General features: G+C 62.9%; 1 protein-coding gene across 5 annotated transcripts in view; it reads right to left on the bottom strand.

Annotated features, from left to right (window-relative positions):
* The window catches only part of NAV1 (neuron navigator 1), a 47,531-nt gene that overhangs the window by 862 nt on the left and 23,524 nt on the right, over nt 1-23,145 (bottom strand). The window contains exons 4-28 of one of the 5 annotated variants that reach the window (XM_062624929.1): nt 11,627-11,765; nt 10,780-11,077; nt 9,714-10,410; nt 9,150-9,599; nt 8,904-8,945; nt 8,625-8,776; nt 7,854-8,024; nt 7,317-7,369; nt 7,135-7,158; nt 6,971-7,048; nt 6,805-6,888; nt 6,517-6,628; nt 6,249-6,370; nt 4,439-4,635; nt 4,189-4,351; nt 3,921-4,095; nt 3,617-3,714; nt 3,415-3,510; nt 3,109-3,268; nt 2,770-3,005; nt 2,525-2,679; nt 1,815-1,886; nt 1,377-1,573; nt 845-963; nt 448-645 (exon numbers count right to left, since the gene is read on the bottom strand). In XM_062624929.1, coding sequence (XP_062480913.1) covers nt 448-645; nt 845-963; nt 1,377-1,573; nt 1,815-1,886; nt 2,525-2,679; nt 2,770-3,005; nt 3,109-3,268; nt 3,415-3,510; nt 3,617-3,714; nt 3,921-4,095; nt 4,189-4,351; nt 4,439-4,635; nt 6,249-6,370; nt 6,517-6,628; nt 6,805-6,888; nt 6,971-7,048; nt 7,135-7,158; nt 7,317-7,369; nt 7,854-8,024; nt 8,625-8,776; nt 8,904-8,945; nt 9,150-9,599; nt 9,714-10,410; nt 10,780-11,077; nt 11,627-11,765 — 4,288 coding nt within the window. Of the gene's footprint in view, nt 1-447; nt 646-844; nt 964-1,376; nt 1,574-1,814; nt 1,887-2,524; nt 2,680-2,769; nt 3,006-3,108; nt 3,269-3,414; nt 3,511-3,616; nt 3,715-3,920; nt 4,096-4,188; nt 4,636-6,248; nt 6,371-6,516; nt 6,629-6,804; nt 6,889-6,970; nt 7,049-7,134; nt 7,159-7,316; nt 7,370-7,853; nt 8,025-8,624; nt 8,777-8,903; nt 8,946-9,149; nt 9,600-9,713; nt 10,411-10,779; nt 11,078-11,626; nt 11,766-13,607; nt 13,740-23,145 lie in introns of those variants that run through there. The other 4 variants (XM_062624930.1, XM_062624925.1, XM_062624927.1 and 1 more) reach the window with 4 other exon arrangements.

Below are 23,145 nucleotides of genomic sequence, written 5' to 3' on the forward strand. Positions count from 1 at the left end.
CCATCCCATCCCGCACCCTCTGCCTCTCACAGGAGGGCAAAACGTTCCTGCATCCCCAGATCAGGCTTTTTACACTGAAAAATAACTGGCAAAGCGAAATTCCACCCCGCTCTCTCCCCTCTCCACCAGCCCATGCTGCAGTGCCCGGTGCAGCAGGGCTGTACCATAGAATGGTTGAGTATAAAGGGACCTTAAAGCTCATCCAATTCCAACCCCCTGACACCTTCCATAGAGCAGCTTGCTCCAAGCCCCTGTGTCCAACCTGCCCTTGAACACTGCCAGGGATGGAGCAGCCACAGCTTCTCTGGGCACCCTGTGCCAGCACCTCAGCACCCTCACAGGGAAGTGCTTCTGCCTTAGATCCAACCTGAACTTGCTCTGTTTCAGTTTGAACCCATCACCCCCTGTGCAACCCCTACAGTCCCTGATGAAGAGAACCGAGCGTACCAGAGGGTCCGAGTCCAGGGAGCTGGGTGTCGTGTCCTTGACAGTGCGCTCCTCGGGAGGGGAAACGGTGCTGTGGGGCCCGATGGTGGGGGGGGGCAGGTGGTACAGCTTGGACTGGTCCTGCTGCGCTGACGGCCAGGGCAGGGTGTCCCGCACCCACTCCACGGGGTCCTCCCAGGCTGCCTTCTGCCCATGGACCTGCAGGCAAGGAGCAAGTGGCACCTCAAGACCCCCCCCATCCCCAGGACAGTGCCCTGCTGCAGCCACAGGGCAGGGGCTGACAGAGATGCCACCTCTGCCCAAAACCCCAGTGCCTCCCCTCTCCCTGCACCATCAGACTCCCGCATCAGCATGTCCCCCAGCACATCTGGTTTGCAACCCCACGTGCTCCGAGTACCTTGAGCCCATCTTTTGCTCCCTCCTGCAGGTAAGGGATGATGGAGTTGTTCCACAGGTCGATGAACCAGGTCCGGAAATCCTCAATTCCAATGGGACACGACAGGAAGAAGCAAGGACCTACAGGGAAAATGTGACCTGGGTCCCCTGCTCCAGCCACTGACACCAAGCCTGGCTGCACGGGGTGCCCTGGGGCTCCATCACCTCCTGGAAGCCACATCTGGGCAGCATCTGCCTCACACCCAAGCAAGCTCCAAGGCAAGTTATGGGGCTGCCAAGCTCAATCTACCCCCAAAAAACACGGTGAAGCAACAGGAGACCTGCCTGGGAAAGCACAGCTCCTCCGTGCCCAAGGAAAGGTGCCGATACAGCAGGAGCCATGGGCTCCCATGGGGCAAGGGAGCAAATGCCACCCAGGGAAGAGCGCGCATCACCCACCGGCTGCTGGTGATGTGGGACTGGGGATAGGGGAAGGTTTTGCCCCAGCCCCTGATGCTCCCAGCAGCGCAGGGCAGGAGGTGGCCGGGCCGTACCGATGAGGAAGTCGGAGGTGCTGTGTTTCTCCAGGAAGGTGTGCAAGTGGTACCAGAGCTTGGGCACCCAGTCCAGCACGCGCAGCAGCTCCTCCTTGTTGGCGTTGACATCCGTGTCCGACTCCAGCAGCTTCCGCCGCAGGTAGCGCACCAGGAAGCCGTTGGCCGGCTCCACGTTGTTTGAGAAGGTCAGCATCCTATGGGGAAGACCTGGGTATTCAGGGCTGGGTGCCCGCTCCCGCTGCCCTGCTGCCCATCACCCTCAGGGGACCCCCAGCACCCCCATGCTGCACGTGCCCACAGATGGAATGGCAGGGCCAGACCTGCAGCTCGGTCCTCATCGGGGTCTCCACTCACAAGACGAGCCCCCAGGACTACCCAGGGCCTCTGCCCACCCCAACCCCATAGGGATGGTCCCCGGGGATGTAAGATTCTTACCTGAAGCTGAGATGGAGGCCGTGGTTTGGAGTCATCTTCACAGGCTGGTTGGTGGTCCCAATAATGTAGGGGCTGAGAGAGTGACAGAGAGAGACAGGACCCATGAGGAAAAGCCCCCAGCATCACCCCACCTGTGGCAGGGTTGAACCAAGCCCTGCAGCCAAGACAGCCTCATCTCCATGGTCCAGGTTTCTTCCTGAGAGCAGTAGGCACCATGTACATGCCCAGGAGACTGTGTTGAAGTGGGATGCAGCAGGATGCAGGGGCGCAGTGGGATACAGCAGGATGCAGGGGTGCAGTGGGATGCAGCAGGATGCAGGGGTGCAACAGGATGCACCGGTGCAGTGGGGTGCAGGGATGCAGCGTGATGCAGGGGTGCAGTGGGATGCAACAGGATGCAGGGGTGCAGAGGGATACAGCAGGATGCAGGGATGCAGTGGGATTCAGCAGCATGTAGGGTTGCAGTGGGGTACAGAAGGATGCTGGGGTGCAGTGGGATGCAGGAGTGCAGTGGGATTCAGCAGGATGCAGTGGGATACAGCAGGATGCAAGGATGCAGTGGGATGCAGCAGGATGCAGTGGGATGCAGCAGGATGCAGTGGGATACAGCAGGATGCAAGGATGCAGCAGGATGCAGTGGGATACAGCAGGATGCAAGGATGCAGCAGGATGCAGTGGGATACAGCAGGAGGATGCAGGAGGGCTCTCACCATTTGTGGTACTTGCAGGTGAGTGCGCCATTGACGAGCTCACTGATGGAGCCCGCCTCGCTGAGGTCATCCAGGAGGATCACCAGCGGCACGTCCACCGTGCCCGTCTCCCGGTCGATCTGGTTGGCCAGGTTGGAGAGGTACAGCTGCAGGTCCTGCAACAAAGCGGGCTGGGTGTCACACGCGGGGCCGCGGCACGGGCAGCAGGGACCGCAGCCCCAGCCCTGCCTGCTGCGTGCCCTCACCTTGCAGGACTGCTGGTGCATGTTGAAGGTGCTGACGATGCCCTCGGTGACGTCCCGACCCGAGCGCTCCACCAGGTACTCGGCCAGGCGGTTGGTCAGGTAGGTCTTGCCGGTGCCGCTGGGGCCCGAGAGGATGAGGCGCCGGTGCTTCAGCAGGAGGCTGATGTAATGCTGCATCATGGGCTTGGGGATGAGCGTCTCGAACACCAGGCTGTCCACGCACTTCTCCTTCAAGCCTGCAGGCGGGCGGGGGGGGAGTTGAGGGTCCTGCTCGCATCCCACAGCGCCACAAGGCAGAGGGAAGATAGGACAGGGATGGATGCTCTCCACCATACTGACCCTTGAGCGTCACCACGATGCTGGTCAGGCCCCGGCGGCACAGCGGCAGCTCTGGGGGCTCCGTGTCCAGCACCCGCTTGATGTGGCTGATGCTGTACCCATAGACAGACTCGGTGCTGAGCCCCAGCGTGGAAGCAGGATCCATCTTGGTGATGTAATCCTACAGGGACAAGGACAGGGCTGTCAGGGAGCAAGTGGTGCTCAAGCAGCTCCAGGAGACCCTCGTAAGGACCTGGGCCAGGGAGCATCAGGCATGGTGGAGCAGGGTAAAAGGACGGCTCTCAAAAGGGGTCCTCATGCTCCTACCTTGAAGACCTGGCAGACAGCTTCATCCAGCATCTTCCAGTCCACCTTCCCGCTCACCTTGGTCCAGCCCAGGAAAAATTCCTGCTGCTTGAGGTCCTAGGAGCCAAGACCGAGGTGTGGAGTTAGAGCACCACATCCAGCCCCAGAGAGGCGTTTCTGCCCCTTGTCCCAGGCCACGGCTCCCCACAGAGCCCACACCTACCCCCTTGATGATGTGCTGGGGTGGCATGCGCACCACGATCCGCAGCATCAGCTCGTCCTTCTGGGCGCCGGCGCTGACGGCGTCCATGGGGGACACATCTGGGGGCAGAGCAGTGAGCGCTCGTGGGGAGACCCCCACCACCCTGCTCAGCTGAGCCAAACCCTGCTGCAGCTGACTGCGGTGCCGGCACCACCGCATTCCCATGCACGGCTCCCTCCTCCTCCGGGAGAGCAGCAGCACATTCCCACCCATCCACACGTCTCTGCGGCCTCCCCTGGCTGCCAGCAGCTCTGTCCCCCCCTACCTGAGTCCCCCAGGCTGGGGCTGAAGGCATGGCCAAGGGTGAGACCCAGGGAACGCCGCGGTGAGGAGGAGGCTGATGAGCTCGTGACATGGCCGGGAACGGAGCCTGGCACCGCCGAGGGTCCCGGAGCCACTTTGAGCCGGTCGTTCTCAGCCTTCAGGAGATCCACCTCCAGCTGGGGAGAACCAGGCACAGCACGGCGTGAGGAGCAGCATCCCGGGGCACACAGTGCCCGCAGCCACCCCGGTCCTCCCTGCATGCTCCTCACCTGCATGTTGTGCATGGTCTCCCGGAGCTGCTCCAGCTGGTGGGCTGAGTTGAGGGCTTCCAGGCGGATGTCCGTCAGCTTCATCTCCTTCTCCCACAGCTCCGACCGCAGCTCCGACACCTCCTTCTTCTCGGGCTCGCCCTCCCCATGGGCCTGGAAAAGCCTGGACCAAGAGAGAGACGAGAGTGGTGCACACGTCCAGGGCAGGAGCCTGCAGCCCCTGTGCACAGCCCTGCCCGGCCCCACATACTCCGTTGTGTCGATGCCCATGGAGGAGGATGTGGAGGATTTGATGGAGGGCGAGGCGGTCTCCGTGGAGCCGTGCTGCAGCTTGGGGGAAGAGGGGGCCGAGGAGTCCGGCGTGGCGATCTCCTCGATGTCGGAGTACGACGAGGCTGATTTTGGTCCCTTCTTGATGCTGAAGGCTTTGTTGAAGGAGCTGCGCAGCTATGGGAGACGAAAACGCTTTTGTTAGAGACAGCCCCACAGCACAGCAGCTTTGCAAGTCCTGCCCTGGAACCCCCAACTGCTCAGGACCCACAGACAGCCTGAACTGGGACCAGTAACCCCACATCCATCACCGAGCAGCACCGTGCCCTGTCACTGACCTGGGGAAGGCACCGGCCTAACCCCACTCTGCTGGCAGAGCTGATGGACCGGGGTGCACCTCTGCTTGCACAACGTTCCAGCCCCACAGAGGGGGTCCATGTCCTGGTCAGGCTCCCCCCAGCCCTGCTCCCCACCGTCAGGGTGTTCAGGCACTGCACCAGCACCCTGGTCCCTCGGGAAGGGCCGGCTCCATCCTCACATTCACACAACCATCCCAGCAAGGGGTGTTTATAGGGACACCCCCCCTGCACCAGCCACTGCAGAGCTGGGGTCCTGATGCAAGGGGACAACTTCAGGCCCACAGCACCCCCGTCTGCCCTCAGGGTCCCTCTGGAAGCACAGAGGGGCAGCCAGCCCTCCCCGAGATGTCCCTAGGGTGCTGGCCGGGCATGCAGCATGCACAGAGCACACAGCACAGGGGTGAGCAGCACAGCGAGGGCAGGAGGGTGATGGACACTGCACAGGGGGAGCAGCAGGATGGGCACCCTGGGCTCACACCGTGCCCCTCGGAGGGCCAGGGTCTGCTCCGAGGGGAGGAAGAGAAAGAGGGGGTGAAAACAGTCAGGATGTGGCCCGGTTCCCACAGGCACCAGGCAGGCTGCTCTAGGGTGCACCCAAAAGCAAAGCGATGCATTTCAGAGTGAAAACACAAAACCAGATGGGTGCCAGGCTGTGCTAACAGCAGAACTGGGGAGCACCGGGACCCATGCGGGTCCCCCAGTGAGGATAACCCCACTTGGTGCCAGATCAGGCCAGCCCTGGCAATGCAGAGATGGGCAGCACCACAGGCAGGGCTGCAGAGAGGTCCTGATCCCAAAAGATCCAGCTCCCGGTAGTCAGGAGCGTGCCTGCCCTCCCCAGGCAAGAAGGGGACTGTCCCCATCCCGGGACACATCCCCATCCCAGCCCCAAAGGAAGCAGCCAAGGTGCAGCTGGGTCCCGGGGCAGCCCATGCAGGGGTCAGAGGCAGTGGGATGGATGGGATGCGCGGTGTCAATGAGCACCGTCCCGTGGGATGGAGCGCGGCCCCGGCCGGGCGGTGGCGGGGACGGTGCAGGACTTACCTCATACACCTGGAAAAAAAGGGTTGAGGTCAGCATAGGGGGAGAGAAACAGAACAAAGCGAGACTTAATCACACGTCCAGCTCGGAGCTGCCCGGTGTGGGGTCGGGGCTGCCGGCCCCCCAATAGCCAGAGCCTGCACGGGCACAAGGGGGACATGTGGGAAAGACCAAAGGAGCAGGCATGCGGGGCTGGAGAACTCCAGAGGGGCTGGGGAAGTCCTGGCCAACACATCAAGACACAGATCCACAGATCCAGCACTGTCCCCAGGGGACAGAGGGGACCAACATCACAACGCCAAGGTAGCCAAGAGCAGCCAGTCTGTGGGGCTGATCCCAGCCAGACCCTGCCAAGTGCCATCCCTCCCGCCAGCACCCCATCCAACCCACCCAGCTCTTCTTCTTCTTCTTCTTGGCGTCGGCGTCCTTGCTGCTGCCGATGCTGGAGTGGCTGGTGATGCTGTTGAGGCTGGAGATGCTGTCAGAGGAGTTCTGCCGCTTGATACGCAGCTCTGTGGCCAGCAAGAGAAGCAGGAGAGATGGGGACAGGAGCTATCAGCAAACTGCATGTGCCCCAACACCAGAGCCACCCGCACCCTCCTCCCTGTGCCCCTTCCCTTCTCCCACCCAAACACCTTCTGAGCTCTCAGAGCCTCACCTTTGGGGGTGACATCAGTGCCATTCAGGGCACCCTGGATCACAGCTTGGGCCTCTGAGTTCTTCTTCTTCAGGAAGTCAATGGTCTCCCGCAGGTCCAGCAGCTCCGTGTCCTGGCAGGAGCAGACGGGAGCCATGGAGCACATCCCAACCGCGCAGCACCCACATCAGGGTGCTGGGCAGCGCTGCAGCAGGTCCACCCGAGTCCAGCACCACCCCAGCCCCACGGGCACCCTCCAGCACCACCACTGCCTCCCGATGCCCACGGGGCACCCCACCAAGCACCCACCTTCTCTTCAGCGGTCTCAGCCAAGTGCCGCAGGCGGGATGTCATGCTCACCAGGCTCTGCTCAAAAGCCGCTACCAGGTTGGCCTGGGAGAAGGGGAGAGCAATGGGTGAGCAGCGATGCCCGGTGCAGGGGTAACCACGGCCGGGCCCTGCGCTGGGGACTCACGTTGGCCGAGAGCTGGGACGTCAGCGTGGCCACCTTCTCCTGCGAGGACTCCAGCTCGCGGCGCAGCTTGCGGATTTGCTGCGGGGAAACAGAACGCAGGGGGTGAGGGCCCGGGCGCTGCCCCTCTCGCCCTGCGGCGGGCACGGAGCGGAGCGCGGGCTCACCTCGGACTGCATCTTCTCCTCAGCCTGGCAGCGTGAGAGCAGAGAGAGACAGAGGCAGGCAGTCAGAGGGCAGCAGGCACGCACAGGCTGGGCGCGAAGCAGAGGCATGCACAGAGCCCTCCCCTGCCCGCCCCGGGCCCCCCCCAGCCATGCACGAAGCGCAGCGCAGAGGTGGCTCTTACAGAGGAGTAGGTGGAGGACGCGCTGGAGGCCAGGGACAGCACCGATCCGTGAACTGCAACAGAACAAAACCCGGGTCAGCGTGGCCCTGGCCAGCAGCGTCCCGGGGCTGCGGGTGCAGGACACAGCAGGGTGCAGGGGATGGAGCTCCTGGTGCAGGGGGGGGGGTCTGCAGGGGGCAAGAGGGTACAGGGGACGTGGGAGGGCAGCAGCTCGGCACTGCCCGTGCTGCTGTGAGCTCCCTGGGTCTGCGGTGTGCAGAGCATCCTCCTCCTGCACTCTCCCCTCTCGCTGCTTCGGTGCCCACCTCCCCAGTGCCACAACACCCGGTGCCGACACGGACACCAGGCACCCACAGAGGTCAGGTGCCAGTGCAGGGTCCACCAGGCTGCTGTCCCCTGCTCTGACACTGAGGACAGGATGCATCAACCCACCCGAGATTGCTCCAGCAGCACCAGGAGGAAGGGACAAGGGTGCGGGGAGCCCCAGCATCACCCCGGGAGGCCCCTCTGCCTAGGCAGGGTGCAGCTCACTCTCACCATCGTCCACAGGGTCCCGGAAGGAGCCCGAGCGGATCATGCCCTTGGGCTTGTCAGCCAGGGAGAGGGTGCTGCCCATCTGGGATGTGCTGTACAGCTCGAAGGTGGAGTCGTGGGTAGGGATGCTGTTGGAGCGGGTGATCCGCGGGGTTGCGGTGGCAGTGGGGCTCACTGCAAGGAGAAGGTGGGGAGAGGCAGGGTCAGAGTCGCACCAGGAAACTGGGACTGGGACAGGAAGCAAGGGCTGGGAGCAATCCATGAGAGCTGGGATGCAGAGAGGAAGCAGGGATGGCTGTCCCAAAGCAGGGAAGGGCTGGGGGAAAGCTAAAACACAGATTTACACTGGGAAGACCCGGCCACCACCACCAAGGGCTGAGAAACAAATCCATCGCCCCAGGGCAAAGCAGGCATCACCATGCCAGAGCCCATCACCTGCACATGCAAGAGGGCAGCACCTCATCACACCGCAACCCCAACCCATCTGCCTGGACCCCCCAAACCCTCCAGGAACATATAGGTCCTGGCAACCCCATGCCCTCCTGGGCACCCTCAGAGAAGCTGGGAGCTGTGGCCAGAGCCCTGAGGGTAGATGAGGTGCCCTGAAGCGGAGGTGATGGACACCCCTGGCCCCAACCCTGCACCTCAGTGAGCCAAAAGCACCAGGCGCTGGGTGTTAGGGCTGCTGGGGGGGGGGGTCGAGGAGAAAAGCAGCACCCATCAGCCAGTCCCACATGGGGCGATGGGGATGGGGGATATGGGGAGGGCACTGACCGATGCTGGTGAGCGGCCCCTTCCCAACCAGCGCCATGGGGAGGGATGGGGGCGAGGGCAGCTCCTGCTGATCGTCTGCCTCGGGCAGCCCGCTGCTGATGGCATGGGAATGGCGCCGCTCCTTGGCCTCCTCCTGGGAGTGGAGCTGGTACCTGCAGAGCGGAGCCATGGTGAGGGGGACCAGCACTGCCCTGGCTCCTGCCCGCTGCGGTGCAGCCCCCCGAAACCTCCACATGGGCCCTCCCCAGCACCATCCACAAGTGATACAGGCTCTTTTACCTCAACCCTTTCTTGGGCAGCGTGTTCCTGTCGCGGTTGGCACTGGAAGGGAAGGAAAGAGCAGTGACATCCCTGTGCGGACAAGGCAAGGTGCCACAGGGGCTGAGCTGCGGGGACAGGGAGCTGCTCCCCAGCAATGAGACAGGAAAGGCCTCCGGAGCAGACAGAGGTCATGGCAGGATGGCAGCGAGGGACCCGAGCCCACAGAGGTGCCCTGGCAGCCCCATGCCCTCCCTGCATCCGTACCTGTCCAGATGTGCGAGCCGGGGGCTCCCGCTCCAGCCCAGCTCTCCTGCTTCTTCCTCCTCCTCTGTGCTGGTGGGGGGAGCAGCAGCAGGGGCTGGGGTGGTGGTGCTGCCCCCGGAGAAGGCACTGGGCAGGCTCATGGGCATCTGCAGGGATTCCATGCTGCGGTGCAGGCTGGAGAGCTTGGGGTACATCCTGCCCTCCTTGGGGACGCTGAAGCCGCCCATGAGCTCCAGGCCCTGGGAGAAGCTGGCCGAGTTGATGTTGAGGATGGGTGCAGGACTGGGGCTGAAGCAGGGCGCAAGGTGCCCGCTGCCCGGGTGCAGGTCCTGCAGCTTGGCCGAGTGCGGCGGCGGCAGCTCGCTGGAGGAGGGCAAGTCCAGGCTGTTGGAGTTGACCTTGTCCAGGTTGGCCAACGACGGAGGCTTCACGTAGGTCTTGGCAGCTGCTCTGGAGGGGGAAAACGGGCGAGGAAGCGGGTGAGGCTCTGGTGCTGGGCATGGATGAGCACTTGGGCACAGCCACGCCAGGCACGGGCTGCCCTTAGCGGTGTCAGGGTCATACCTGAGAGGTGTGGGGGGCAGCTCGGCCACCTTGGCCGCGGGTGGGACGTTGCCCTGTGCTTTCGGGGTGCTCTCAGGCGAGCCAACGCTCTTCAGCGTCCCGCACTCGGAGTCAAGCGCCACTGCCTTGGCCTTGGCCTTCTCCTTCTCACGGTCCGTCTGGTTCACGGGTGCTGGGGTGCCACGGCCGGTGCCGACCTTGGACGGCTCCTTGAGCCGTGACACTGAGATGCTGCCCTGCTTGGTGCTCAGCAGGCTGGGATCGATGCTGCTGCTGACCGGGCGGTTGGCACCGCGGCCACCGGTCACACTCATGGAGCTGGACTTGGCCGGCCGGGGCAGGCTGCGGTACTGGATGTTGGACCGAGCGCCGGGGGCCAGGAAGCCGGGCTCGGCTGCGTTGGAGACGTCCAGGCTCGTTTTCCTCCCGCTGACCGGCTTGACGGGGATGCTGGAGCTCTTCTGGATCTTGCCGAGCGTGGCCGAGCCCCCAGCCTGCATGACGGTGGCTGTGCCAGTGGCAGGAGCTGGTTTCTTGTAGCCAAAGGAGCTGGAGGCCGAGGGGCGCGTGAGACCCGAGGGTGGTTTCTTGGCATCAGTAGCGCGGTCACGGCCGGCATCAGAGGAGGAACGCTGCAGGCCTGTGCTCTTCACAGACAGCTTGCTCTTGTCCGTGGCTTTGGTCTCAGGCTTGCCTGCTGGGGACAAAAGCACAGGTTAGAGTCTTAGAAACCTTTGGGAGTGAACTGGGACAGTGGCATCAGTGACACCATCAAGGAGTCAGGGCAGAGGCATAGCCAGGCCCCCCCATGCACCCAGCCAGCCTCCAGCCTGGTGCACGGCCACATTGCAATGGGGCAGGCACAGCCCTGGGCAAGCAGCACTTAGTGTGGAGCCAGACCCACAACCTGCCTGCAGGGATGAGCAACCCTGGACCCTCTCCAGACCCCATCCCTGAGCGCAGCCTCAGGGCACCCCACAGCCAAAGTGCTTGGGGAAGTCCATGAAGGCACCACCCAACCCTCTCCCCATCACTGGAGCTGGACCCTGCCCGACCTGGGCCTCACCTGCTACTTTGAGGGTGCTCTGCGCTGTGTGTGTGATGGGAGATGTCACAGCCACCGGAGGGGTCTTGCCCTTCTTGAGGGAGCCCGGCGTGCCCAGGCTGACGGGCTTCTTCAGCTCCCCACCCTTGGACCCCTCCTCGCCACCCTCCGAGGGCTCCCGCCGCCACTTGGAGGATCCGTGCTCCATCTTGAGGCTGCTGCTGTCGTAGTCCAGCTTCTTGGGCACCTTGTCCTCACCCTCGCAGTACCAGCTCAGCCCGCTCTCGGCCAGAGACCGCTTCTCTGAGTCCGTGCGTAGCTGTGGGCAGAGCGGGGTCAGTCCTGGCACCCACCCGCACCCATCGCCAGGGAGCACCGATGCACCGGACACCCTGTGCCCTGGCACCCACCCGCACCCATCGCCAGGGAGCACCGATGCACCGGGCACCCTGTGCCCTGGCACCCACCCACACCCATTGCCAGGGAGCACCGATGCACTGGACACCCTGTGCCCTGGCACCCACCCGCACCCATCACCAGGGAGCACCGATGCACCGGACACCCTGTGCCCTGGCACCCACCCGCACCCATCACCAGGGAGCACCGATGCACCGGACACCCTGTGCCCTGGCACCCACCCGCACCCATCACCAGGGAGCACCGGTGCACTGGACACCCTGTGCCCTGACACCCACCCGCACCCATTGCCAGGGAGCACCGATGCACCGGGCACCCTGTGCACCCACCCGCACCCATCACCAGGGAGCACCGATGCACCGGACACCCTGTGCCCTGGCACCCTCCATCCTCTCTTTCCCATAGAGGCGGTGTGGGCACCACGCCGGGTCTGGGTACCACAGGAACCTACCGCTATGGCCGAGTTCCTGCGCGAGGCGGTGGGAGTGGAGGGCAAGGAGTTGAGCGAGGAGCTGGCGTTGAACTCCTCGGAGCTGAGGTTGTCAGAGGCATCGCTGAGGCCACTGCTGATGGAGCTGCTCTCGTCCCAGCTGCGAGGGCAGAGCCAGCGTCAGAGCCCCCTGCACGGGATCCCCTGGCACAAACTGGAGCCCCCTCGGCAGGCTCAGCCCGGTGCCCCGCTGGCACACCACACAAGTGAGCCCACATCTCCCCGTTATGGCCCCTGGGGGGTTTGCTGGGGGATGGAGGGTACCTGTGCCCCATGGGACATGCCCATTCCCCAACAGCAGGGCCACAGAGGAGCGGGAGGAGCCCAGCAAACACCAAAGCCGCAGCAGCCGGTGAAGCTTAGTGTCACCCAAGCGATGCTGTGACCCTCCTGAGCTGGGGACAGGACAACGTGGCAGAGGAGAGGGTGCCTGCACGTGCCTCTGCCAACCAGGGTGCCACAGCACAAGCAACAGGCACCACCGCTCCCTCCAGGGTACCATTCGATGACATGGATGATGGTATCCGAACCTTAGGATGGAGCCACACGGGCAGCTCCAGCACCCTCCAACACTCCCATGCATCCTGCTTTTCCCAGACACAGGGGACTGGTGCAAGGCAGGATGGACACAGCCCCTGCATCCCCACAGCAGCTTTTGGGACACAGCCCTGCAGGCACTGCTGCCCAGGCAGGGATTTAATCCCAACCACGCTCCCAGGACATGCTCCTGGGCCACCCAGCTCCAGGCATGTCCCACCATCAACCCCTGTGCTGGGGGTGACTTCTCACCACAACAGAAATCCCACCCCAGAGCACAAAGCAAAGCGCCTCTCCTGAGTCACCATCACCCTTGGAGCAGGAAGCACTGGGAGCAAGGCCAGGCTTCAGGGAGCTGCATCCTGCAGGCACATGGCTGGGACCAGACGTGGTGCTGGGTCTCTCCAGCCTGGTTTTGGGTCCTGGCAGGAGAAACCCCACTCTCCCAGCCTCGCATGGGAAGCTGCTGCTGTCATGAAACAAGGTCAGGAAGGGACCCCAGACCCTTCTCAGCAACCCTATGCCAAGAAGGGTCAACATGGAAGGTCACAGGTAACATCCCAAAAGCACTCGAGCCATGGGGTGAGGCCTGGGGGCTGCTGTGGGGTGTCACTGGCTCCCATGGGACACATGACTGGCACAGAGGGGTCCCCAAAACTGGCACAGCAAGGACAGCCTCAACTCAGCTACTCACAGCACCAACAGCAAGCACAAGCTCTGGAGCACAGCCGACCCCAGCACTCCCACCAGACCCTAACCAGTCCTACTCCATGCTCTCTCTACAAGCCCCATATTACACTGACCGATTCCCACCCCTCCCTGCAGCCGGCACCGCACCAAACCAGCTATGGGCAGCAGCGGGCACACACTGCCTGGCCCAGGAGGGATGCTCCAGAAGGGATGCCCCAGGAGGGATGCTCCAGGAGGGATGCCCCCAGAAGGATGCCCCCGGAGGGATGCTGCAGGAGGGATGCCCCCGGAGGGATGCTGCAGGAGGGATGCCCCCGGAGGGATGCTGCAGGAGGGATGCTCCAGGAGGGACGCCCCCGGAGGGGTGCTCAAGCACAGCGCGACCATGCCACGGCGCTCCCCGACACCCGGAATCCTCCCGCCAGGCGGGTCCCGGCGCGGCCCCGGCGATGCGCACCCGGACCGGGGGAAGCGGGGCCGCTCCGCTCCGCTCCGCTCCCCTCGCAGCCGGGTCCCGGCGCCCAGGGCGCTGCAGGTGCGAGGTGGGGGGGAGCCGCCCCGATGCTGCGGTGCCGGGCGGTGCCGCGCTGCCCGGGTCCCGTCCCGTCCCCCCCCCCCTCGCCGCGGCTCGGCCGAGACAAAGCAGCTCCCGCGGTGTGGAGCCGGGGCGCGGGGCTTTGTCTGCCGGGACCGGGCTGCGCTGCGCGCTCGGTACCTGCTGGCCAGGCGCGGGGCGCGGCGCGCTCTCCCCACCCGCAGCATGGTGCTGCCCGCGGCGGCGCGGCCCCGACAGCGGGAACGGGAACGGGAACGGGAGCGGCGGCGGGACCGCCCCGTGCTGCCCGCGCCTTAAAGCGGCCGCAGCCCCGGACCGGCTCCCCCCGCCCCTGGTGCTGCCCCCGAGCCCCGCCCCGACCCCGCCGGGATGGGCCCGGACCAGGCTCCCTGCGCTCCCCCCTTCCCCTCCCTTGGCCGTGTCCCCTCTACCCAGCTCCAGCGCCCCCAGCCCGCCACCCCTGCCCACGGTGCTCCCCAGCCTCAGCCCAGCACCCGCAGTCCCCAAACCCACCCCCGGGCTTCACAGGCAGCAGCAGTGCCCCCCAGCCCATCCACAGTGCAGCCCCAGTGCCCCACTCCCAGTCCCAGTGCTCCCCAAACCCCCCACCCCAAAAGCACTACCCCGGCTGTGGGTCCCACAGGGGTGTGCTCCTGCCCGGCCCCACGGCGGGCTGCTCGCCGGCTCCCTACGCCTCATTGCTCCCAAAAAGCCCCTTTTTGTCCTTTTTATCTGTGTCAGAGCCAGAGCTGTGCCCCACTGCCGGGATGGGGGCGCGGGGGTCACCTTCACCAGCCCCACCGCGGCAGATAGAGTTAACTGCAGCCTGGGCAAAACAGACCCTGTCCCTGCGGGCTGGGAAATCAGCGGTTCCTTCCTCGAGCCTTCCTCGGCAACGCCTCTTGGCTCCCTCCTCGCTGCCCCGTGCTTGCCCCAGCGAGGCGAGACTCTGCAGCGTGGCACGGCCGGGATGCGACCATCCCCGTGCCTACTGAGCAGCCACTGCCCGCACCCACCGACCCACGGCAGCGGCTCCCGGCCCTCGGCTGGGGCTCACAGTGCGAGACCCCAGGCTGGCAGCCAGCCCTGAGGTGGGGCAAAGGCTCCCCGTCGGTGTGCACCAGCACGACACGTCCAGCATCGTATCCCTGCGGTCCCTTTGCCCTGGCACGACACCGGATTCATCCCCTCCCTCCCCTGCTCCTGGCATGGGGAGCCCAGGGTGGGATGGGGAGCTGGCGTGGCACGGCATGATGGATCCCAGGAAAGGCAGCTTTCAGCCTACCAGAGCCAGCAGAATGGTGGAGATGATGGCAGAGCATCGCTGCTGGCTACAGCAGCTCTCCCCAGGAGCAGCACCAGCAGAGCCCCATGGCAGAGGAGCACCCACAGCTCATTGGGTGCTGCTGGAGCCACCCAGGTCTCCCAGCTTCACCCATCTCACACTGGCACCCACACCTTCCCACCAGCACCGGTCGGGGCTCTCGGCACTCGTGTCCCTGCCAAATCCCCACCATGGATTGAAGCAAACCCCCCACCCCGGGCTGCCCTGGCCCTTTCCTCCTGCTCTGCCTGGTGGCTGCAGGGGCAGGAAATAGGGGCCTTGCACCGGGAGGTTTCCACGCCCCACATCAGTGGGTCACGGGCACCAGGGCAGCTCTGCTGAGGTGCCACCAGTGTCCCCCATGCTGCTCTGGCAGGATCGGTGTGGAAGGCACGGCACAGCGGGGGCTCTGCCCTGCCCCCTTCTCCTCCACTTAATGGGGCAGAAAAACCAATTAGCTCCATAAATCACCATCGGGGGGTTGGGGACACCCTGCAGGCGCGGGCAGGGGGGCTCTGTCCCCCCCACATCCATTTTAGCGCATCACGACACCATGCTCCTGGCCTCCTGGCTCCCTTAGGATCCCCCCTGCACAGCCCCCATGCCCCTGTCACCCGGGGTACCCTGATCCCGGGTGCTTCCTGCCTGCATTTCCTGCACTGGGATCTGGCATCCTTCACTCAGAGGAGCCGGGGGCTGCAGAGACTTTGTAGGTGGGGAAACTGAGGCAGGGAAGAGAGGGGGGGGGTCTGATCCACAGGAGCTCACCCAGCAGGAGAGGATCAGCATCACATCCCAGGAGTCACCCGGCGCCCTATCTCTGCAACGCAGAGGGGTGCCCTGGGGTGTCAAACAGCACCCACAGCATGAGCTCAGCCACAGACCCTGCCACGGCCCTGGCCACCATGAGAGGGAACAACGCGGGGTCACCCCTGATCCCCCCCCCTCCAGCTGCTCCGGGCAGGCTGACACAAGGATGGTCCCGGAGCAGCGCCGGGTGGGGAGCGCTGTGACTCATCCCGCTTGCGAAATCCCTCTTTTCCCCATGTCTGGACACGCCGGTGGCCCCGGACAGCTCGGCCACAGCGGCCGGCACGTGGCTAAAGCAGGACTTGAGCCCACCGGGCGGTGCTGGGGGTCAGATCAGACCCCCCCCCCGGGCACATGGGTCTGCTCCATGTCCACATCCAGCCATGGAGGGCAGCAGCTTCCCAAACCCTGGGTCAGTGCTGGCCCCTCCGAGCCTCCCAGCCCTGAAATCCCCTTCCCAAACGTTCCCCATGTGGCTGTTGCCAGAGCTGGGGCTCAGCGCTGGGCACCTCCAGCCAAACCCCAAAGGAAGAAGCAGCACCGAGGAAGGGTCCTTCAACCCTCCAAGGCCCGGCTGGACACAGGGGCTTGGAGCAAGCTGCTCTAGTGGAAGGGGTCCCTGCCCGCGGCAGGGGTTGGAGCTGGAGGAGCTTTAAGCTCCCTTCAACCCAAACCATTCCATGGTTCAATGGCAGCGGTGCCCAGCAGGGTTATGGGGCCCCTTCCCGAGTCCATCCCCTTTCCCCAGCAGGAGCCCTGCCATTGGGGTGCAGGGCAGCTCCGCATCCCTCCTGTCCCCCCCAGGGCAGGGGCCCCGCGCACACGGCAGGACACGTGCAGGGCCACGGCCGTGCCCCACGGGATGTCCCCGCTGAGGAATGAGCTCACGGGCGGGCCGGGGTCAGGCTGGACCGGCCGCAGGCGAGCGCCAGCACCAATCCTGCTCGGAGCAGGAGAAGGGGGCGGCCGCTCCCCTGGCGCCCGCGGGGAGCTGAGCCAAACATCTGCTGCTCACAGAGCTCAAGGAGCTCCGAGGACGCGGGAGCCAGGCCAGCCGGAGCCAGCCCCACAGCATCCCTCCCGCAGGAACGCTGTTGGCAGCCCCCAGCTCCTCCAGTGCGGTCCCCAGCACCCAGCAGCGGCAGCACCATGGTGGCACAGGATGGTGCCGTGAGCAGGGCACACGTGTCTACCCCTGAACCATGCAGCGCTCCACAGTCCTGATGCCAAAGGCCCCTGAACAGAGGCAGCTGCCTCACAGGGGTGCGGATGCTGCCAGCACTGTGGCGGGATGCAGTGGGATGCAATGGGACACAATGTAATGCAGTGGGACGCAACGGGACACAATGGGATCCAATGGGATGCAACGCTACCTCCCTTTCCATCCCAAAAAAAAACCGAGGCCCCAAATCACAGGGTTGCACAAGGGCTTCCCTATGGCCCTGAACACCCCAGGGGATGTGCACAGCCTCAGGGATCGGCTCCGAGCGATGCTCAAGGCCCTGCAGCACACGTGGATCATCTGCACTCCTGCAGCACCGCAGCGAAAAGGCGCTGACTCAGCAGCCAACTCCACTCGCTCCCTCTCTGCTCCCCCGGCTCTGTACTTAGGGATGGCAGGATCTGGCCCAGCAGCCCCTCTGCTTTGCCAGGGGGGAGGAGGATGAGTCCTGCCTGAGTGTCCCCATGGGATTCTGCCACCATGGGGTACCTGAGCTACCCCAGTTTATCCCTGGGGAGCTGCCAGCCCCACAGCATCACCTTGGGCCACACGGCTGAGCTGAGGTTTCATGTCCCCATGGGTCAGCTTGTGCACCAGAGCCAGGGAAGGGTGATCTCCTCCTCTTCTGCCCACCCAGAGTGGCTCTGCCCTGGACCGAGGGATGCTGCAGCACAGCCAAGGCCACAGAGCAGGTCCCTTCAGCCCCCCTGTGCCCTGCACTGCTGGAAACATGAGGGGCACCTCGGGGAGATGCTTGGACCCTGCTGAGCCCTTTGCACTGGGGTCTGACGGACCCCCTGGGGACATCCCAAGCAGCATCACCACTTGTGGGGCAGCACCTGGGGAACGGGACCGGAGTCAACAGCGGCCAAGGAAGGGAGCAAAGGTATTTCAGTGCCAGCGAAACAGCCCAGGGCTGGGTGCTGCCCAGGCCACAAGGATGGGCAGGACAGGGCAGGAGAGCAGCAGCACCCCAGCAAATGCTGCTGTTGAGCAGCGCTCGCTGCCTGCACCAGGCCCTTCAGACACCACAGTGCCACAGCGGTGCACACAGGATGCAGTGACAGCAGGAACAAAGGATGGGTCTTGCTGCAGAACAGGCAGAGCAAAGCCAGAGCGTTCCAGCCACCAACGCCAGCAGCAGGCTGCTGGAGGAGGGGACCCACTGTTGCCATCCCGATAGATGCAGGCAGGTGGGCACAGCGGGGCAAGGAGCCAAGAGCCAAACCTTCACGGACACAGAAATGCTCCTGAGGACTGGGCTGTCCCGAGCTGCTCCCTGCCCTCACCACCACACCTGCCCATGCCACCCCTCTGCCGTCTCAGCTGGGCTCACCCCAACCACCCTCTGCCAAATCCACCCCGATACCGCACACCTCAACCTACCTCAGCCCTCTCTGCTTCCAGGCTGCTTCCCCAGGGAGCTCTGGGGATGCCGGGCCCCATCGCACGAGCCCAGTCTCCGAGGGGATGTGCCACCTTGTCCTCCTCGCTGGCTCTGACCTACTGCCCCACAAGCCGGGTGTGCGCCGGCGCGGTGCTGGGATGTGCTGCCCCACGGCCGGGGCTCGGGGCTGATGGTCCCATCTGCAGCACCCGGCTCCTGCCTGGTGCATTAGCGGCACCGGGAGATGGGGCCTGGGGCGGAATCTGCTTTCTAGGTCAGAGCCAGTGAGGGGGATGGATGAGGGGCTGCACGGATGAGGGGATGTGCTGGATGAGGGGCTGCAAGGATGAGGGGCTGCATGGAGGAGGGGATGTGCTGGATGAGGGGATGTGCTGCAAGGATGAGGGGCTGCAAGGATGAGGGGATGTGCTGGATGAGGGGCTGCAAGGATGAGGGGCTGCATGGAGGAGGGGATGTGCTGGATGAGGGGCTGCAAGGATGAGGGGATGTGCTGGATGAGGGGCTGCAAGGATGAGGGGCTGCATGGAGGAGGGGATGTGCTGGATGAAGGGCTGCATGGATGAGAGGATGTGCTGGATGAGGGGCTGCATGGAGGAGGGGATGTGCTGGATGAAGGGCTGCATGGATGAGGGGATGTGCTGGATGAGAAGATGTGCTGGATGAGGGGCTGCATGGATGAGAGGATGCACTGGATGAGGGTCTGCATGGATGAGGGGATGTGCTGGATGAGGGGCTACAAGGATGAGGGGCTGCATGGAGGAGGGGATGTGCTGGATGAGGGGCTGCAAGGATGAAGGCTGCATGGAGGAGGGGATGTGCTGGATGAGGGGCTGCATGGATGAGAGGATGTGCTGGATGAGAGGATGTGCTGGATGAAGGGCTGCATGGATGAGGGGATGTGCTGGATGAGGGGATGTGCTGGATGAGGGGCTGCATGGATGAGGAGATGTGCTGGATAAGGGGATGTGCTGGATGAGGGGATGTGCTGGATGAGAAGATGTGCTGGATGAAGGGCTGCATGGATGAGGGGATGTGCTGGATGAGAAGATGTGCTGGATGAAGGGCTGCATGGATGAGGGGATGTGCTGGATGAGAGGATGTGCTGGATGAGGGGCTCCATGGAGGAGGGGATGTGCTGGATGAGGGGATGTGCTGGATGAGGGGATGTGCTGGATGAGGGGCTGCAAGGATGAGGGGATGTGCTGGATGAGGGGCTGCAAGGATGAGGGGCTGCAAGGATGAGGGGATGTGCTGGATGAGGGGCTGCAAGGATGAGGGGCTGCATGGAGGAGGGGATGTGCTGGATGAAGGGCTGCATGGATGAGAGGATGTGCTGGATGAGAGGATGTGCTGGATGAGGGGCTGCATGGATGAGGGGATGTGCTGGATAAGGGGATGTGCTGGATGAGGGGATGTGCTGGATGAGATGTGCTGGATGAGAAGATGTGCTGGATGAGGGGCTGCATGGAGGAGGGGATGTGCTGGATAAGGGGATGTGCTGGATGAGGGGCTGCAAGGATGAGGGGCTGCATGGAGGAGGGGATGTGCTGGATGAAGGGCTGCATGGATGAGAGGATGTGCTGGATGAGGGGCTGCATGGAGGAGGGGATGTGCTGGATGAAGGGCTGCATGGATGAGGGGATGTGCTGGATGAGAAGATGTGCTGGATGAGGGGCTGCATGGATGAGGGGATGTGCTGGATGAGGGGATGGCTGGATGAGGGGCTACAAGGATGAGGGGTTGCATGGAGGAGGGGATGTGCTGGATGAGGGTCTGCATGGATGAGGGGATGTGCTGGATGAGGGGATGTACTGGATGAGGGGCTGCAAGGATGAGAGGATGTGCTGGATGAGGGGCTGCATGGATGAGAGGATGTGCTGGATGAGGGGCTGCATGGATGAGGGGATGTGCTGGATGAGGGGATGTGCTGGATGAGGGGCTGCATGGATGAGGGGATGTGCTGGATAAGGGGATGTGCTGGATGAGAGGATGTGCTGGATGAGAGGATGTGCTGGATGAGAGGATGTGCTGGATGAGGGGCTCCATGGAGGAGGGGATGTGCTGGATGAGGGGCTGGGCTGGATGGATGGATGATGAGGGTCTGCGTGGATGAGATGCGCTGGATGAGAGGATGTGCTGGATAAAGGTATGTGCTGGATGAGGGGCGGCATGGATGCGGGGCTGTCTGGATGATGAGGAGCTGTGCCGGGTGAAGGGCTGGATGGATAAGGAGGGGCTGCACTGGATGAGTGCTCCTGGACAAGGCACCTCCTCGCCCTGCCCGGCGCTGAGACAAAGGGATGGGATGTCCCTGCTCCCCTGCCCTGGCTCTGCACCCAGTGCCAGGCTCTGCCCTCACTCTGCCTGCGCTCTGCCCGCCCAGTGCTGACAGAGGCAAAGGGATGCTCCAGCTCTCCCCTCCCAGCACTGCCTCTGCAGCCAAGGGCACACCAAGGTTACTCGCATGCATGAGCAGCTCTCAGACAAGAAAAGGCGGAAGACAGGGAGCAGCAGAGCCCTTCATCTCAACAGCCAGATGTGGCCACACAGGGCAGCCCAAAGCCACCCCAGTGCCCAGCACACCCTGGAGCCCAGTGCCCGGTGGCAGAAGGTGGTGATGTGCAATGGGTTATAGCCCCCAGGAGGGGTCCATGCTGAGCCAACGGGGCACCCCTGTTCACAAACACAGGGCAGCCCCCCAGAGTAACCCTGTGTGCTCATGGGGAGGATGGGTTTTATGCTTGGCACTGTCACCCCCGAGCTGGAGCATTGCGGGGGTCAGCACAGGCACCCCACGGTGTGTGCCCAGTGCACCCGTGGGCCTGGGGAGTGCTGGCCCCCAGGATGGGTGTGAAGCCATGGGCTGTGCTCTGTCCTGCAACCAGCTGATGTGACTACAGCCACCCCAGGAGGGCTGGAGCAGCAAATACCTCCTCCTGCTCTGGGACAGCTCAAATGCCTGTGCTCAAACAGGAAACCTCCAGCATGCTGCAACCCTGGACCCTGGCCAGAGCCAGGGGCACCTCAACAGTGCAGAGGGAGCTGAACACATCTGGGAGGAAACAGCAAACTCTGGATGTGCTGGGCTGTGCCCAACTGGCAGGAGATGGCCCTGGCCCCACAGAGTCCCTGATCACAGAGCACCCTGCTCCACCATGGTGCCACCCATCCACAGTGCCAGAGGGGAGACCGAGATGAGATCTTAGGCAGGGACAAGATCCACCCTGCCAGGTTGGCCATGATCTATGTGCTCCATTCATCCATCCATCCATCCATCCGTGCCCGAGGTGCCACCCACCCACAGTGCCAGAGGGGAGAATGAAATGAGATCTTAGGCAGGGACAAGATCCACCCTGCCAGGCTGGCCATGATCTATGCGCTCCATCCATCCATCCATCTGTCCATCCATCCATCTATCCATCCATCCATCCATCCATCCATCCATCCATCCATCTATCCATCCATTCTTCCATCATCCATTCATCCATTCATCCATCCATCTATCCATCCATCCATTCATCTATCCACTCATCCATCCATCCATTCATCCATCATCCATCCATCATCCATCCATTCACCCATCCATTCATCCAGCCAGCCATTCATCCATCCATCCATCCATCCATCCATCCATCCATCCATCCATCCATCATGCATGCATGCATGCATGCATCCATCCATCTATCCATTCATCCATCACCCATCCATCCATCCACCCATCCATCCATCCATCCATCCATCCATCATCCATCCATCCATCTATCCATCCATCCATCCACCCATCCATCCATCCATCCATCCATCATCCATCCATCTATCCATCCATCATCCATCCATCCATCTGTCCATCATCCATCCATTTATTCATCCATCCATTCATCCATCCATCCATCCATCCATCATCCATCCATCCATTCATCCATCCATCCATTCATCCATCATCCATCCATCCATCCATCCATCCATCCGTCCATCCATCCATCCATCCATTCATCCATCCGTTCATCCATCCATCCATCCATCCATCCATCCATCCATCATCCATCCATCCATCCATCCATCCATCCATCCATCCATTCATCCATCCATCCATCCATCCATCCATCCATCCATCATCCATCCATCCATTCATCCATCCATCCATCCATCCATCATCCATCCATCCATTCATCCATCATCCATCCATCCATTCATCCATCCATCCATCCATCCATCCATCCATCCATCCATCCATCATCCATCCATCCATCCATTCATCGATCCATCCATTCATCCATCATCCATCCATCCATCCATCCATCCATTCATCATCCATCCATCCATTCATCCATCCATCCATCCATCCATCCATCCATCCATCCATCCATCCATCATCCATCCATCCATCCATCCATCCATCCATCCATCCATTCATCCATTCATCCATCATTTGTCTTCCATCCATACATTCATCCATCCATCATACATTCATCCATTCATCCATCCATCCATCCATCCATCCATCCATCCATCCATCCATCCATCCATCCATCTTCCATCCATCCATCCATCATCCATCCATCATCCATCATCCATCCATCCATCATCCATCATCCATCATCCATCTATCCATCCTCATTCCATCCATCCATCCATCCATCCATTCATCCATCCATCCATCCATCCATCCATCCATCCATCCATCCATCCATCCACCCATCCATCCATCCATCCATCCACCCATCCATCCATCCATCCATCCATCCATCCATCCACCCATCCATCCATCCACCCATCCATCCATCCATCCATCCGTTCATCCATCATCCATCCATCATCCATCCATCCGTTCATCCATCATCCATCCATCATCCATCCATCCACCCATCCATCCATCCTTGCTGCGCCTGCTGCCCCTCCACTGCCAGCCAACCAGGAGGTGGAGAATCGAGCC

The sequence above is a fragment of the Pezoporus occidentalis genome, unplaced genomic scaffold (assembly GCF_034315485.1).
Source record: "Pezoporus occidentalis ecotype Australia unplaced genomic scaffold, CSIRO_AGI_Poc_V1 ctg274, whole genome shotgun sequence".
NCBI lineage: Eukaryota > Metazoa > Chordata > Aves > Psittaciformes > Psittacidae > Pezoporus > Pezoporus occidentalis.